The 16705-nt window shown below is 40.0% G+C and overlaps 1 protein-coding gene across 2 annotated transcripts; it reads right to left on the minus strand.

The window, feature by feature from the left end:
- Positions 1-6773: 6773 nt before the first annotated feature.
- Positions 6774-14868, minus strand: armh4 (armadillo like helical domain containing 4). Of its 2 annotated transcripts, none has more exons than XM_039690040.2 (8): positions 14727-14868; positions 12910-13367; positions 11198-11458; positions 9823-9894; positions 9608-9751; positions 9488-9519; positions 8801-8935; positions 6774-7631 (listed from the first exon to the last, which is right to left on the minus strand). In XM_039690040.2, the coding sequence occupies exons 2-8, from the start codon at positions 13286-13288 to the stop codon at positions 7560-7562; spliced, it is 1095 nt and encodes a 364-aa protein (XP_039545974.2). In that variant the 5' UTR covers positions 13289-13367; positions 14727-14868; the 3' UTR covers positions 6774-7559. The 2 variants fall into 2 exon arrangements, with proteins under 2 accessions (XP_039545974.2, XP_039545975.2); XM_039690041.2 differs by having other exon boundaries at positions 11198-11455; positions 14727-14864.
- Between the last annotated feature and the right edge of the window lie 1837 nt (positions 14869-16705).

Raw genomic sequence — 16705 nt, forward strand, 5'->3', positions numbered from 1 at the left:
TACAGGTTTGTTTAATTCTTTACATTTGTATTAGTTTCACTTATAAATGTGCATTTCTAGATTGAGTAACTGCACTATCCAAAACTTAAATGGTTATACTTCCAGTGCTTTGGACCTAAGGCTGGTCTTGTTTTAAAGAAGACACACGTGTGGCAGATTATTGTAGAAACGAAATAAATTATGAAAGTGAAACATTGTATGAAAATGTCCAATCTAAATATATAATATTTATATAAAATATATATATTTTACAAAATAATGTTTTATGTTTTACTCTAAAATTGCAAGAAAATCAAAGCCATAAATCTAGTTTTAAATTTGATTTACAAGCAATATTTTGTCAAGATTAGCTTAGATTTAGTTTAGGATATTTAAGTTTTAAATATGTAATGGCGGTGGGCCGGTGACATTAAAATATTTCGATTTGTGTATTTTGATGCTCCAGAGCTCTATAGGTTTGTGTTATGACAGACATTTCAGTCATATTTCTGCTGTAACACAACATGGGGTTCACACTAAACAATCAGCAAGTCTGGATAATGAAGGCAAGGTTGCACGTGTCGGCCACTAGAGGCCGCTGTCGCTCTTCTAATCGCTACGTGATGACGTCACGGCGACCGTTGGATTCGCCTCAGAGCACAGGTGAGCAGTTTTAACTGTCTCAGGGCCTCAAAAGGTAGACTTTTATGAATTAGCCTACACAGTTAGAGTCCCCCTGTGGAGCAAATCAAGTTTTTAATGTTGTTTATGTGTGTATGTAGTGTTTTTACACCATGTGTAAGTTCATAAGTCGACAGCATTGCTGAGTAACATTACACCAGGGTGACATATTTTTCAAGGAAACAAAATGTTTAAAGGGTAACTAAACACCAAAACAACTTTTTTTAGTTAATGATCTGTAAGAATGGAGCTTCATAAATGCTGTTCATTGATTCGAGTACATTTTTTGACAATTGAGTATAAAGTGTTTTGATTTTCAAATATATGGTGTAAAAACGTCTGAGTGCTGCCCTCTTCAGGTTAAACGGAAAGCTCCTGCAGTAGGGGTACTTGCTGACGTAGTGAACTCTCAGACGCCACTCTGTCACGCCCTTGGTGCGAGCTCACCACGCCCTTGGCAGCCCCTGGTATAAAAGCATCTGGTTCCGTCAAAACTACTGTAGCGAGTCAGGAGTTGGATTTATGAGTATTGAAAACGATCAGGATAGCATATATTAGCATCTAGTTAGCATAGCATTTATATAGTTATTTATGAAAACAATCAGGATAGAGTATTGTTGCATCTATTTAGCATAGCATTATATAGATAATTTAGATTATTTTGTGTAGCTAGTAGCATAGTACGGTTAGGATAGCTTCAAGTTATTTATCAGTGTTTAGTACAGTGATCAGGATAGTAACAGAATAGAGGTGGACATGGGCTTCTCCACACGCAGTGCCAAACACTGCTCGTTCTGCATGGACTCCTCCACCGCAGCGGCGTCTTGATGTGAGTGATCATGGATATTTTAATCACAATTTATGGTTAGGATAAAGTTAATCCTCTGGGGTCGACAAACGAGCCGGTGCATTTTGCTGGATTTTTTCACATAGCGGCAGAATATAAATATGAATACATGCCCACAGAGCGTGCGTTATTGAGATCAACTCGACGACAAAACTCATCAGATGCCGGTCGCGATGCGGGAGTTAAGACCGCAGTTTGAGCCAGCGGCTCGAATGGATTTGGCCCTGTGTCTACATACAATTCACCCTCATCCACTTCAGGTGAAGGTGAAGGTGAGGGAGAAAAGTCCTCGACTTCAAATGGCCGCTCTGTTGCAAAGGCAGTTACTTGCGTCACTCCAGTCTCGCTCTATTTTAGAGTCTGACAGCAGCTCTCACTCACGGCGGGTCTCAGGTGCACGCCCCCTAGCCCCGCTGGGGTCTGCCCATTTTTTCAGCATTTTTCAAATATTGCTAGTGGGTGGAGTCAGGCTCTGACCAGGGGTTTAGTTACTCTTTAAATGTCATTTTGGGGGGAAAATAAGAGTTTTAAGGGATAAAATTATTGACTTCAGGGGAACATTAAATGTAGCCTTATACATGGCAAGATTGTGCAAATATCCGCAGCTGAAACATTAGAGCTCTATTTCAGTTTACATTATTACGAGATTGAAGTAAAATAAATTAAAATAAGATTAGTTCACTTTTGAAAAAACTTTTGCTGATAATTTACTCACCCCCATGTCATCCAAGATGTCCATGTCTTTCCTCAGTCGAAAAGAAATTAAGGTTTTTGATGAAAACATTCCAGGATTTTTCTCCATATAATGGACTTCAATGGGGACCAAACGGTCCGAGGTCCAAACGACAGCTATAACAGTTTCAGATGCAGCTTCAAATGTCTTTAAACGACACCAGACGATGAATAAGGGTCTTATCATGCGAAACGATCGGTTATTTCAAAGCTTATTCCAAAAATGTAACTTTTCTAAGGACAAATGCTAGCATTGCTCCATTTTGTGAGGCGCATTTGTAACGTCACGTAATACGTAATTACGTTCAAAAGGTCACGGCGACGTAGCCAGAAGTACAGAGACAGATGCTGCGTCCCAATTCACATACTGTCCGTCCTAAATAGTATTCGAAAATAGAATTAGTTCGTCCCAAATCGCAGTATGTTGAAATGAGTGTTTCAAAGATACCCGGATGGTCTACTTTTTCCGGTCAGAATCCGAAGTGTAGATCGACGGCTGATATTGCCTACAAATCATTGCGCGTTGGACGAGGATTCAGTTAGAACTACAAACACGAGTAAAAAAGTGTTTAAAAACTACAGACACGTAGACGTAGTCGATACGGAGGACGCGCGAGTCCCTGCGGTTGTGTAGAGAGGTTTAGATAAAGAGCTTCGAGTGATTCATTATCAGTATCTAACCTGACGAAAATGAATTTATTCAATGTTGTCCACATTATATTGCATTTGCAGCAGCATTGTGAACTTTTGTACAGACACGTTAAGCCATTACGTTTTAAATGCATCATTATATTCAAATCGCAAACACACGAGGAGAGCATGAAAGACCCACAACTGGCAGATGAACGTGCTCTCCGAAACGGCAGGAAATAAAATTTGATTGAATGGAGGATTTTAAAGGGCATATTGCAGGTTAGAGGACCCAACGAGTCAATGCATAGAAAAACAATGTAGGAACTAGATTTTCTTTAAAATACGTATAAACACGTTACAGAAGCTTCTGCAGTCGTTTTTGTGAGAGAATTTTACTTCCGCGTCTGAAAATGGGCGTGGCGGGCGTGACGCAATGAGCGGGAGAGCCGTCGATTCACACAACAGGAAAACAATGAATCGCATGACATTTCGGACGCTGAGGAAATACTTGTATGACGGATCAAGCCATAAAGTTATGAGCCTGCTATGCTAAAGAGATCAGGGACAGGCCAGGATAATGTCAGACAGAATGGTCAGAGAAAAATTGAGCTGTGATGTGAGGAGAACCAGTGGAGAACAGGACCGGTGCCTTTTAGGTGAGAGACGTGCTTATAGGCTATACACGTTCGCTAACGATATACACTGTGCTCACAATATTGTACAGATTATTATGATCCTATAACAGGCCAGCAGACATTAGTATGTTTAGGGTAGATTTATATACTATTAAATGTATAAAAACTTTACTTGAGTATATTTCTATACTAAAAGCATAGGCTATACTCAGGTAAATTTTTAATACATATTTTTCACCTAGGTTATAACATAAACAGAACATTAAAGATTTGAGTATTTAAACAACCAATTTTGTTTTTCAATTATAATTTCTATTTAGGGCATGACATGACTAAGTTATATACCACTATTTGATGCCATTGGTAGTATACGACGATCAATATTCTTGCTTCGGCATACCATGATGTTGAACATCATATCGCCGGGATGCTATAGTCATTTGATCTGAAGTGAACGCTACACACGACCACGTTTTCCGAGCCAATGCAGAAAAGAAATCCCGTCTCTTCACCTGCTCAAACCGCACCAGGAACGAAAGATAGGCTATATAGCACCGTCACTTTTATTGTAATGGAAACTTGTGGACTCGATCTTGAAGTCCTGACAGGCTGGAGTTTTTGCAATCTCCACAAACACAATAATTTACCATGACGATGATAAATTAAAATCCAAAAACTAACGAAAGCACACTGACTGACGAGCGCTCTCACTGAACACCAGCCTACTCTGCACTGAGCCGAGGCTGCGGCTCCCTGATATGACGTCAAATGACGCGATGTTGAAAAAAAAGCCGTTTTTACTAGCAGTCCAAGAAACGCTCACTTTATCTTCTAAATTAGTGCCCTTATGTTGTTTTAAAACATTTTAAATCCTGCATTAACTTTTCATATGGTATTTTCATACAAGGTTATCTATAAATTTCATTTTTTTTTACCTGCAATATGCTCTTTAACTGTGACAAGATGATTGACAGGGCAGTACGGTGACAGGATGCAACGCAGCACGCGACAGAGCTGTCCGTTAAAGATGACGTGATAGTATGTCCCAAAGCTTGCCTACTCTTTTCTTTTGCTACACACTCAAAAGTATGTACTTTTTCCTCACAAAAAGAGTACTTACTTTTAGGGCGTAGTATCGAATTGGGACGCAGCAAGAGTGTTTACAAGTTGAACGCATAGGTTGAACGTACAAACTAACTCAAACGCCGTTCACAAAAAAAGGAATTAAAAGGTAAAACAACGATGTCGGACGATTTTGATTCTGTACTTCCGGCTACGTCGTCCGTGACCTTTTGAACGTAATGGACTATGTGCACGTTAGCATATGCTAGTTCCGGCTGCGAAACCGATATGGGGTGTCTAGTTTCCGGTAGCCTGATGGACGACGTAGAGGATGTATGTTTTTCCAGATGTCTTGAACATTTGCCGAATATTACAGTCGATTATGTTCATCGACTGGCTAATGATTTTCCTCCAGCTCCCCAGAGCAAGAGAGAAGGGGTTTAAATATTACATTTCTCAGTATTTGCATCATTTTGAAGGGAACGTTAAGTCACAACAACATCCATGCTCAGACTGATCTCATGAAATTGCGTATGTATGACACGTATCACGTATTTTTGGCATGCTATTAACACGCATAATCTCTTTTCAGCGTGTTTATGAATACCGTTGACTTAACGTTATTATTGTATGTATATATATATATATATATATATATATATATATATATATATACACAGTGTATATATATATAGCATATGACCTACCTCAACCCCAACCTACCCGTCACTCCTACCATCCTAGGAAAAAATAAATATCGCTCCCCAGATGTAAATCTACATTTTGTTTTGTTTCGCTCGGACATTTGACGGCGTATACGCGGTACACGTGGAATCACTCGGACATTAATGTTGCCATGCTACGTGCTCAAGCTATGCGATTTGGTAACTGTTCTCTCTATACATTATAAAATGCGAAATCATGCGTTAGAAAGTGCATTTTCCAGAACAGTTTGTGTTGGCCATTGTTTTGTTTATGATGTTCAGAGGCTATGTTGTTGACAACCACTATCGTCATATAGATCAGTGTTGACAACCACTATACATGTCATACAGGGAGTAGGTATCCGACGTTGGTTCGTTCGTTATCAAGTTAGGCTGTTTAACACATATTAGACTGTTCACACATATTTCTAAACAGGTCTCCCTTTCAAAATAGGTTCTAACCCCAGGGGCTTCTCCTGGTTAAAGGGTATAATATAATAAATAATTAGTAGCCTAAAAACTTCCTTCTAGTTGTCATGGATACGCAACGCTCCTCTCTGTGAAGCGACTGCTTGGGTGCGGTGACAAAATGTGAAATATCGTTTACTTTTCACAATGCAGCAGCGCCTGGCTCCACCCAAATATGAGTGAAAACTGTGTTGGTTGACTTGACAATGAACAAACGAACATAGTTTTAGACAAATATATTTAGATAGCTAAGGTTTAGATAGCCGGTCCACTGATGTAGGATGTAAACAACGGCAACCGGAACCGAAGCACCCAACATCCGCCCTCAAGGCGGAAGTTAGCATTTTTCTCGTGCACATAGTCAATTACGTATTATGTGACGTTGCAAACGCGCCTCACAGAATAGAGCAATGCTAGCATTTGTCCTTAGAAAAGTTACATTTTTGGAATAAGTTTTGAAATAACCGATCGTTTCGCACGATAAGACCCTTATTCATCGTCTGGTGTCGTTTAAAGCTGCATCTGAAACTGTTATTAACTGTCGTTTGGACCTTGAGCCGTTTGGTCCCCATTGAAGTCCATTATATGGAGAAAATCCTGGAATGTTTTCATCAAAAACCTTAATTTCTTTTCGACTGAGGAAAGAAAGACACGGACATCTTGGATGACATGGGGGCGAGTAAATTACCAGCAAAAGTTTTTTCAAAAGTGAACTAATCCTTTAATATTTAATATTTTAATTTAGTCAGAGAATAAAAAAAGTTGTGTGAATACAATTTTAAAAAATCAAGAGAGAACTATACAAAGACGCGAGTGTGTGAGAGTGAGTGTGTGCGAGATCGAGTGTTTGTGTGTGACAGTGAGTCAGTGTGAGAATGTGTGTGTGTGTGTGTGTGTGTGTGTGTGAGAGAGAGAGATGGTCAGTTCCAGCATTCAGACTCTGATAAAATCTGAGACACAAACTTTGCATCTGCAGTTTCAACTTTAAGCAAAACGTCTCAATATTATATTTTATGTAACAAAAACAATCGATTAAATGATTTAATACTTTATTTTTGTCATATTTACAGTGATGATTCCTTATGTACATGTCTAAGACACTGAACACCCTTTTACTGTAAAGATAATTCACAACTTTGACAAAAAATATTTTTAAGAAGCAATTAAGAACTCCCATAACGAGCAGTGAACGCACGATTCATGACCTGGACGACTGTTTATGAGCTCATATAGATCTGATTGTCATTAAAACAACATTTGGCATCATAATCATATTTATTTACAGTGAAAACAACTGTACAGAATCACCTGTCATGATGTGCTGCGAATATAAGCCAGAAATAACCAATAACACCATTGAGGTCCATTTTACATTCATATAAAATACAGAAGTGTTATAATGTGTTTAAATGCTGATTTCATTAAGAACTGAAGCACATGAGCGCAAGTTTAAACAAGAGCAGATCTTTCACGATTCAATTTTAATATGCAATCATTTAATATTTTCTAAATGAAACTATAATAAGCCTGGTGATGTATTTTAGTTGATATATACAGCTTGCAGAAGTCTTGAGTTTGGATGAAAGCACTATTATATCACAACACTGGGTTATTCATGATTCAAGGTGTTCAATAATATCCGATATAAATTCCACACGTTTCTGCTTAAATGAACACATACGGTAGACAATTTTAAACTATTCATTAAATACTGAGCAGTTCAAATGTTCCTCGTACACACGTCTTCTCAAAAGAGTGTCGATGCTAGTGAAGAAACTGTGTGAAATGCAGGACTGAAGCCCAGATGCCCCCGGCGGGTCAGAACTCGTCCTCTGAGCTGTCGGCCAGTAGCATGGCGTTGTCTGGGCCGCTACGCACTTCTCTGGGCGGCTGAAGAGGACGAGCATTGAAGAAGAGTCAGAAGATTAAAACCATCAGTACTCAAGCTAATCTGCTGAAGCTTTCATCTGGCTCTAATGATATATTCATAACACAATTACCATGTTGCTAGCATGTTTTTAACAAGATGCTAACACGATTCGAAGTTTGCTAGCATGATGCTAACACGATTACCACGAAGCTAGCATGATGCTAGCACATTTGACTTGTTTTTATCATGTTTAAGCTAACTACAATTAGCATGTAGCTATTCACTGCTAGCATGTGTAACAAAGCCACAAGATTAAAACCATCACTACTCAAGCTAATCTGCTGATTTGGTTTGTACATTATGCAACATTGAGATTTCATTCACTCTTGCCAATGTTTCGGCTCTATTCAGAAACCGAGAACTGTCCTCTAGTGTTTGAAGCTATCTCTTCTCCTATAGTTCCGAGTGGTGCTCGCCGTGTGCAACTACACTACCCCCTACAGTGCTAGCATGATTTTAACAAAGTTCGAACACGATAAGCATGTTGCTAGCGTGTGAAAGCATGTTTTAACTAGATTATAATAGGATTAGCATGATGGTAGCATGTTTTTAGCAAAATGATAACACAATTAGCATGTTGGTAGCATGTTTTTAACAAGATGCTAACACAATTAGCATGTTGGAAACATGATTAACATGATTAGCAAGATGTTAACATAATTTATGTGTAACATTACACATTTTGTTAGCATAATTCTAACATGAAGAGGATGTTGCTTGCATGTTTTAATAAGATGCTAACATGATTAGCATCTTTTGCTAGCATGGTTTATCATGATGCTAACACAATTAACCTGTTGCTAACATGATGCAAGATGCTAACATGATTAACATGTTTTGCTAACATGGTTTTATCAAGATGCTAACACAGTTAGCCTGTTGCTAGCATGATGGTAGTGTTAGCACAAGTGCTAACACATTATGACTTGTTTTTAATCATGTTTTAACCCTAAGCTAATTGCAATTAGCATTTAGCTATCATGTGTAGCAAAGTCACAAGATTAAAATCATCAGTACAACAGCGAATCTGATGAAGCTAACAAAGGGCTCAAATTATAGAATTTATGTACTACATTGAGACGTCATGACTTGATGCTATGCTGACTCTTGCCAGTGTCTTGCCGCGTACCTTCCTCCTCTGGTGTTTGAAGCTGTCTCTCCTCTTGCGGTGGATCAGTCTGATGCTGTAAAGAGCACCGACCAGCAGAAGAGCGCCAGCTATCCCGATGCCAACAGGCGCCAACATCCCCGACACGTAACCAGCCTACCGGGGCATCATCAACATGTTTTTTTAGCAGTTGTCAGCAGTTTTTAAACCATTGCATGTTTTAATATTTTGCTAACATGCTTGAACACATTTCATGAACAAATTAGAATCAATTAGCATATTGTTATTGTTGTTACCATGTTACTACCGCATTTAAACACATGTTTTAACACATTGCTAACATGAATTAGCATTTTGGTTACATGTTTTAGCACCTGTTAACATAAATTAGAATTTATTTGCTTATTGTTAACATTTTAACACGTTGCCAACATGAATTCACGTAGCTAGCATGTTTAAACGCTGCTAACTTGAATTAGCATGTAGCTAGCATGCTAATTTGTAGCATGCTAGCTACATGCTAATCTTGTAGCACTGTTAACATGAATTAACAGGAAATTACACTTTACTATAAAGTCATATAGAAACAGCTATTTTAAATTGTAATAATATTTCAGTGTTTTAACTGTATTTAATGTAGATAAATCTAATGTAATAGACGCTTTCGGAAACATGAACTAGTGTAAATATGAGCATGAATATGCGCACCTTCTCTCGGATCAGCTCGACCCAGCTCCGCACTGCACACAGCAAACACCGAGCGTTAGTAGTGAAGCTCCTGACGAGACTCACGCTAGCATAGCTGTGTGTGTGTGTGTGTGTTCTCACCGAGGCCCTGGTTCCGCTGCACCCAGACGGGGGGAGGGGGGATCAGGCTGTAGGGCGGCCGCGTGTGTGGAGCCAGGGTGCTCTCCATCAGGTCCTCCTCACTCTCCTCCTCAGACTCCTCCTCCTCATCTTCATCAGGCTCCTCTGTAAGACAGAGACGTCGGTTCAGCCCGCGGCGTGTCAGAAACTAGCGCTTTAAACGCACGCGCACTAACCTTTAGATTCCAGATCTTCGTGAACGACCGCCAGAGTCTGACGGGTAACTGAGCTCTGTGTGATGTCATCATCTGCAGGACCAATCAGAACGCTTAACAAAAACACATTCGTTCATCTTGTAGAAGCTGATATGATGTTAAGGTGTTTCTAATCTAATGTTTAGTTTTTATTTAAAGTCCCCGTGAACCGGAAGTTGCAAACGATTTTTCTCCAGTGCTGTGACGTATTTCCAAGTGAAGCGGAATATTGAACAGAGGGCAGGGTTTGACTCTAGCGCTCCTCCTCTCCATCTCTCGCTCATAGCAAACTAACGGTTTGAGGGGAGTGGTTAAGCGTTTCCCCACCCAAACTGTGAAACCTACGTCATCAGAAAAAGAAACCGTTCCAGACCGGAAGTAACTTTTCAGATTTTGATTAAAGATTACTAAGGTAAAACATTTTTATATATATATTCACTTGCATGGATTAATTGTTCACCACAAGACTAGTAATATGCGCTAACAAAGTAAATAGGTTCAATTTTGATTTCACGGGGACTTTAATTATGTTGGCTTGACCTCCAGACTGTTTTATATCTTTTCTAACCGATCCGACTTACGGTTTTCCTAAAAGCTCAGATTAAAAATCATTAAAAAAATGCCTTAGACTTACATTGAGGGGGTTAAAACTTGAATTCAATACATCCACTACGTATCAATCCCTGGGAAAGCCAAACAACTAGCTTAGGACATGTTACCAACAAGCTAAATCATGCTAGCTACATGCTAATTCATGCTAGCAAAGTTTAATTTCCTGTTAGCAAAGTGTTCATTCATATTAGCAGTGTGTTAAATCATGTAGCAACATGCTAAGTCATGCTATCAATGTGCTAAAACGTTATAAACATGTTAATTTATGAAAGCACTGTGTTAAATCATGTTAGCAACATGTTAAAATATGATAGCGGTGTGCTAAATCATGTTAGCAACATGTTAAAATATGATAGCGGTGTGCTAAATCATGTTAGCAACATGTTAAAACATGTTAACAATCTGTTAAAACATGCTAACAATCTGTTAAATCATGTTAACAATGTATTTAATCATGTTAAACACGTGATAAATCATGTTGGCAAATGTTGAAAAATGCTAGCAACATGGTAACCAAATCATGATAATTAAATCATGATAGTAACATGTAACAATATAATAAAACATGTTAGCAATCTGTTAAATTATGCTAGCATGCTAAAACATACGAGTATTTTTATTTTATTTCAAACTTCAAGCTCTTCAAAGTTATTTTAAACTTTCAGCCCTGGCTTTTTTTTTAAAGAAGTTTGTCCTCAAGCTTTTCTCATCTAATTATTATTATATAATTCGGAAGCATCCTCACTTCGCTCCAGTGACGGATCAGGTTCTGTGACGGAGGCTCTCGCTCCAGACGTCTGCCAGTCCAGCGTTCCTGAGAGAAGGACATCAGAGGAAGAGTGCACCGTATCCATGGACACCGTTCGCTCAGTTTCTCCCGTCGTCACGGCAGCCGACGCCACGGTGACGGACACTACGGATGGCGATGCGACGTCCTCGAAGATCAGAGGCAGGTCTTCGGACGGCATGGTGGCCTCGGTGCCCAGCTCCAGCACGCTCACTGCTTCTGGAAAAGGGAAACGCAAAGCCAAGAACATCAAACTCAGAGCCGTGAACATTAATAATGAACGTGCAGACTCCTCTTTTAGCAGTCAGCTCCACTTTCCGCCAGTACAACTCAAAATAGAACGTAATTAGGCTGCCGTCGGCGTCCGCTGGGGTTCACAGTGCTCATGCTAATGTTTTCAGACCAGAACCAGAACTCTACATTCGTATTTTACTACAACTATTGGCTCTGTTCTTTCACCAAATACTTCTTAGACAGAGACACTGTTCCTTTGGGTTGTTTAAAATTAAAATCATAGAATGTAAATAAACATGTGTGATAAACATTCTGAGGAGCCTTTCTGAAGCCCAAAGTGGGCGGAGCTGGCCGTCGCCACCTTGGCCGCGCGTCACTCCCAGTGCAGCGAGACGGATTAGCTGAGGTGACGTGATGCTGTCCACCTGTCACTCAAGTGGCCACGCCCTTAATCATGCACAACTTTCAGGCTTAATATCATTTTAACGGATGAGTTATACAAATATTCCCCCCTCACAGTCGTCATGAAGGGCAACATTAGCGATTCAGACCAAACCCACTTTTTGCAGCAGACTGTGAACATGTTTTATTCTGCGGTAAAGTTGGGCGTTTTAACATGCGGGTCTATGGGAGTGAGTCGCGCCTCTAGTGGCCAAAAGAGGAACTGGTGCTCTTCGTGTGGCGGTCAAAAATTACAGAAACTAATTATTTTATTAATTTATTATTGTAATTAATGCACTATATTTTAGTTTGATTGTGTTTTTTATTTAATATTAGATTTTTTGTGGGGGATTTATGGTACTAAATTATATTTATGCAGTATTAATAATCCATTTATTCACTTTTTGAGCACAGACCTGAAAATTAAATGTCCATCTTAAACTGTGGAGAATCTGAAGTGACAGACTGAAGTTTGATCTCTTCTCAAACACGACACTCGGCAGATTATTGCTGACGCGAAAAAATAATTACAAATTGAAAAAGTTAAAAGTTCCGATAAGAAATTGCAAAAATAACGTTTTTTTATTTTTATATGAAATATATATTTTCAAAAACACGTTTGACTCTAAAACTGCAAGAAAATCAAAGTCGTAAAGCTGAAGAAGTGTGTGTCCGCGTGTGAGCCGATCTCTCCGTAAACGAGCGTTCAGTGAGAGTGTGTTCGGCTGCAGTTCCAAACGCTTCCACTAGAGGAAACTCTCCATTCATTTCTGACACGAGGAGCACAAGTGAGACTGTTGATCACAGCACCATTAAACCAGTTCACATCACGGCCATGAGTTATGTGTGTGTTCACACAGCAAGAGACGAAACCTTTAACAAGTTTCGTACCATTCCGATGAAGTAAAACAATTTTTTTTTAAAAAGTTAAATTTTTCGGTCAAAAGTGACCGTAGATCGAAAGGTTGCCGCTTAAATGTGTGTCGATCACTGACCTGCCCGCAGATGCACCGGTTCCGTCCACGTATCGGTCACGTCCAGCAGTTTCGGGCCAGATGAGTCTCCGATGGGAACGCCGGTCAGCGAGTCCGAAGTCTGGAGTGTGTCGGCCCTCGGAGAACACGTGGTCTCAGAACACGGGAGAGAGTCCGTTGAGTCGCTCGCTCGCTCGTTCCTGTCAGGTTCCCCGTGCGTAACTCTCGGAGCCGCCTCGGGGTCTCCTGAGCTGATGCTCAACAAGGATGAGTTGGAGAATGAGTCGGGCGAGTGAGTCCTGGTGCCGTTCTCATCTCCTCCTCCTTCATCCATCGACTCCTCGAGCGCGACGGCAGACAGACACACCGCGGCCAACAGGAGACCGCGTAAACTCAACATAGCGGATCCGTCACTCGAGCACGCGCGGTCCGGAGCCGAAGTTAAACGTGAGCCGGTCCGAAACACTCGAGCACACTTCCTAGAGACAGGAGCAAACGGAAGGTGCTACAAATGACAGATTCACATACACAGTCATTCAGTCGGACCAAACATTATTCACACGCCAGATATCATGTTTTCATTGAACTGATCTGAATCAACATTGATCTGATTAATGACACTATTAAAGCTGAATTCGTCTCATATTTGATTCAGGTTTTATCCTTGATTCTGTTTCCCTCTTTATGACAGGAACTCAGTCAACGGGGACCAGATGATGTTTGGTTCAGTTCTATCGAGTTCAACAGAACAACTGATTTGAACAGGTTTAGAGCAACATTTTGGGTGAACTGTTCCTTTAAGAGATGATTCATTTGTAGCATTTTTAAGGGTATATTATTTAAAGTCAATAATTGTATCTCTTAAAACTCATCTTTGATCACCAAAATGACATAAAAAAAAGATTCCTTCACGTAACTCGACACCCTCGCCTCATTTAGTATACGTGGTTCTATGAATATGCAAATGAGCCCCGCCTCCACTCACTCATCTGGAATGTCATGTTATGTGGCAAGAGTCGGTGTAATAAGCGGAATAATGTACATCCAGCCGGCTGTTATCTCAGAATAAACCCCTTCGTGTGTGTGTGTGTGTGTGTGTGTGTTATCTCAGAATAAACCCCTTCAGCTTCTCGTCAGGTCCTCATCTTAACAGTTTATTTTTTGAGAATCACCGGCTGGATGTACATTATCCCTAACTGAATGCATTCATAATGCATATATTTTACAGACGTATTCCAATGATTATTTATTTATTGTAGTTAATAATAAAATCTTATGAAACATTGGTTCTGTGTATTGGCATAGCACACTATCTCTAGAACTGTTGGATGTATATTCAAGATTGTATTGTTTTGTGCTGCTAGTTTAACCACCCATTTGTTCCTGGTCTTTATTTCCCTGCTCTTTCTGCAGCAGTAACTTGACACACACACACACACACACACACACACTACTGCATTTCTCTGCCAGTGTCTAAAAATAGCACGGAGACAATGCGCCCTACTGTATCATCCAGGTTTCAAATTCCAGGCAGTTATTATGTTTATTGATCAATATAATCAAATCCGTGATGTAATATAGCCTAATATAAAATGCGTACTGTAATTGTGTGCATTAATGCATTGCATTTTCTCTGTCACAGAACACCTCATATGTCTGATTCAGGCACTATTATTATGCTGCGTAATTTATTCCCTATGTGAGTGCGCAATGGCCAGACTGGCTCTCCCGCGTCACGTGCATCACAGCATGCGGACACTGATGCTCTTCTGGACAACTCTAATATGAAGTAAACAAACACAATGGCACATCATCACAGTAATGACGCAGATGCTCACCTGCTGTGTGTGAACGCGGATCAGGCTCATGTCCAGTGCACGCGCAGTGTTTCAGTCACCCGTTCCCGCTCTTAAGAGGCATTATAAGCGCTCGTTGCTGTTATTCCTCTGTCTGCGCCAGCTCATGCCACACTGAAGTTTCCTCAGACTGAATCTCGTCTGCGTCTGCGCAGTCGACTACAGCCAGCTCACTGACAGCGCGGGAAACAAGTCCATAATTAACGCTCTAGTTCATTTTTAAAGGTGCAGTGTGTAATATTAAGGAGGATCTGTTGACAGAAATACAATATAATATAAAACTGTGTTTTCAGTGGTGTATAAAGACCTTACATAATGAACCATTGTGTTTTTATTAGCTTAGAATGAGGCGTTTTATGTCGAAATCGCGCCGTAGCTACGTCGTAGGCTGTGCGTACCCTTCAGCATTTAACATGTTTCTATGGTGGACCTGAATGGACAAACACATTTTGTTGTCACTATGTTGTTCTTCATGATAAGAAGCTGCTAAAGCCAGCGAATAAAACACTGACACAATGATAAACAAGTAACAATAAAATTCACAATAAAATATCGTTTTACGGAATGATTAGGTTAAAGGTGCAATGTGTAACAAAGTTGAGTATCTATTAACAGAAATGCAATATGACATCCATAACTATGTTTTCAGTGGTGTATAAAGAACTTACTTAATTAGCCGTAATGTTTTTATTACCTTAGAATGAGACATTAATAGCTCCATAACCAAGGGAATCCCCTTCTATGAAGGTCGCCATGTTGTGACGTCATATTCCTACCGTAGCCGAACGCGAACAAACAGCGCTACAGAACGCGTTTCATCACTACCTTGAAAGAGAAGTAGCGGAAAGCTGGAAGCTAGCCTTACACTCCGTGAGTAGTGACTTTTCCCTTGTGAGTGGTGTAAAATATGTAGTTAGGATTGTTTCATGTAACTTAGTTCTCCCTCGCTGTGTTATGGGTTTGTTATGTGGGGATAGATGTGCTGTTACGTTCGTAAGACAGCTGATGATTAGTATTCATGTCATTGACCGTAAAACAGTACGTTACAGGAATCACTAACCCGTCGATAGAGACTTTTACTAAAGTCTTTTATCACTAAAGTCGATCACGAAGAGTTTTCAAAATCAGAGAAAAAAAGCCTATTGTGTGTAGTAAATAGTATCTATGGGATGCGGAGATGACATGATTGTAACAGCGCGCGCACTTCCGACCTTTGGACTCATGCGATGCCGACGCGTCCCAGCTCAGCCACAGTAACAGCTCATATTAGCCAGCTAAACTATTACTACCCTGTTAGAAAAAATATATAGCTGCTCCCTCGCTGTATTATGGGTTTGCTACAGTATGTGGGGAGAAATGTGCTGCTGGTTACGTTTGTGAGACAATCAGCTGATTAATATTATTTTATTAAATTATATATTAAAACCCTTGATCCTCACCTGACTATGGCTTTGTAAACAGACAGTATTCATGATGTGGTTTATAATGGACTGTGGTACAGAAACAGTGACAATGTTACACACTCTTGGCTTACTCTGGCTATTCTCTGCTGTCTCAGCCGACGAGAAGTTTGTCCCGTTTTAGCAACCGTAGCTTCTTCGAAAGGGAGGGGTGAGCAGTGGGCGGAGCCCTTAGTGCAAACCTGGTGCAAACTCGCAACCGAACCACTAGATGTCGCTAAAAGTCACACATTGCTCCTTTAACCTAATTTCTTAATTTATCTTTGTAAAGAAACCTCATCGCGTAACTGGCTGCTGTCTCAGACGACGACATCACTTCCTGTCGGCCACCATAACTTCTGTTGGGTGCAATTCGCAACCTCACCACTAGATGCGCTAAAACTTACACACTGCAACTTTAAATAGTATTAGTATTTATTTAATGATTAAACAACCTGACATGTTTTTCCCCATTAAAAACAAACTTTGAGTAAAACAAGCATGCATGCTACAAAAACATCC

This window comes from Pimephales promelas, chromosome 13 (genome assembly GCF_988280905.1).
Source record: "Pimephales promelas chromosome 13, fPimPro1.hap1.1, whole genome shotgun sequence".
NCBI classification, from domain to species: Eukaryota; Metazoa; Chordata; class Actinopteri; order Cypriniformes; family Leuciscidae; genus Pimephales; species Pimephales promelas.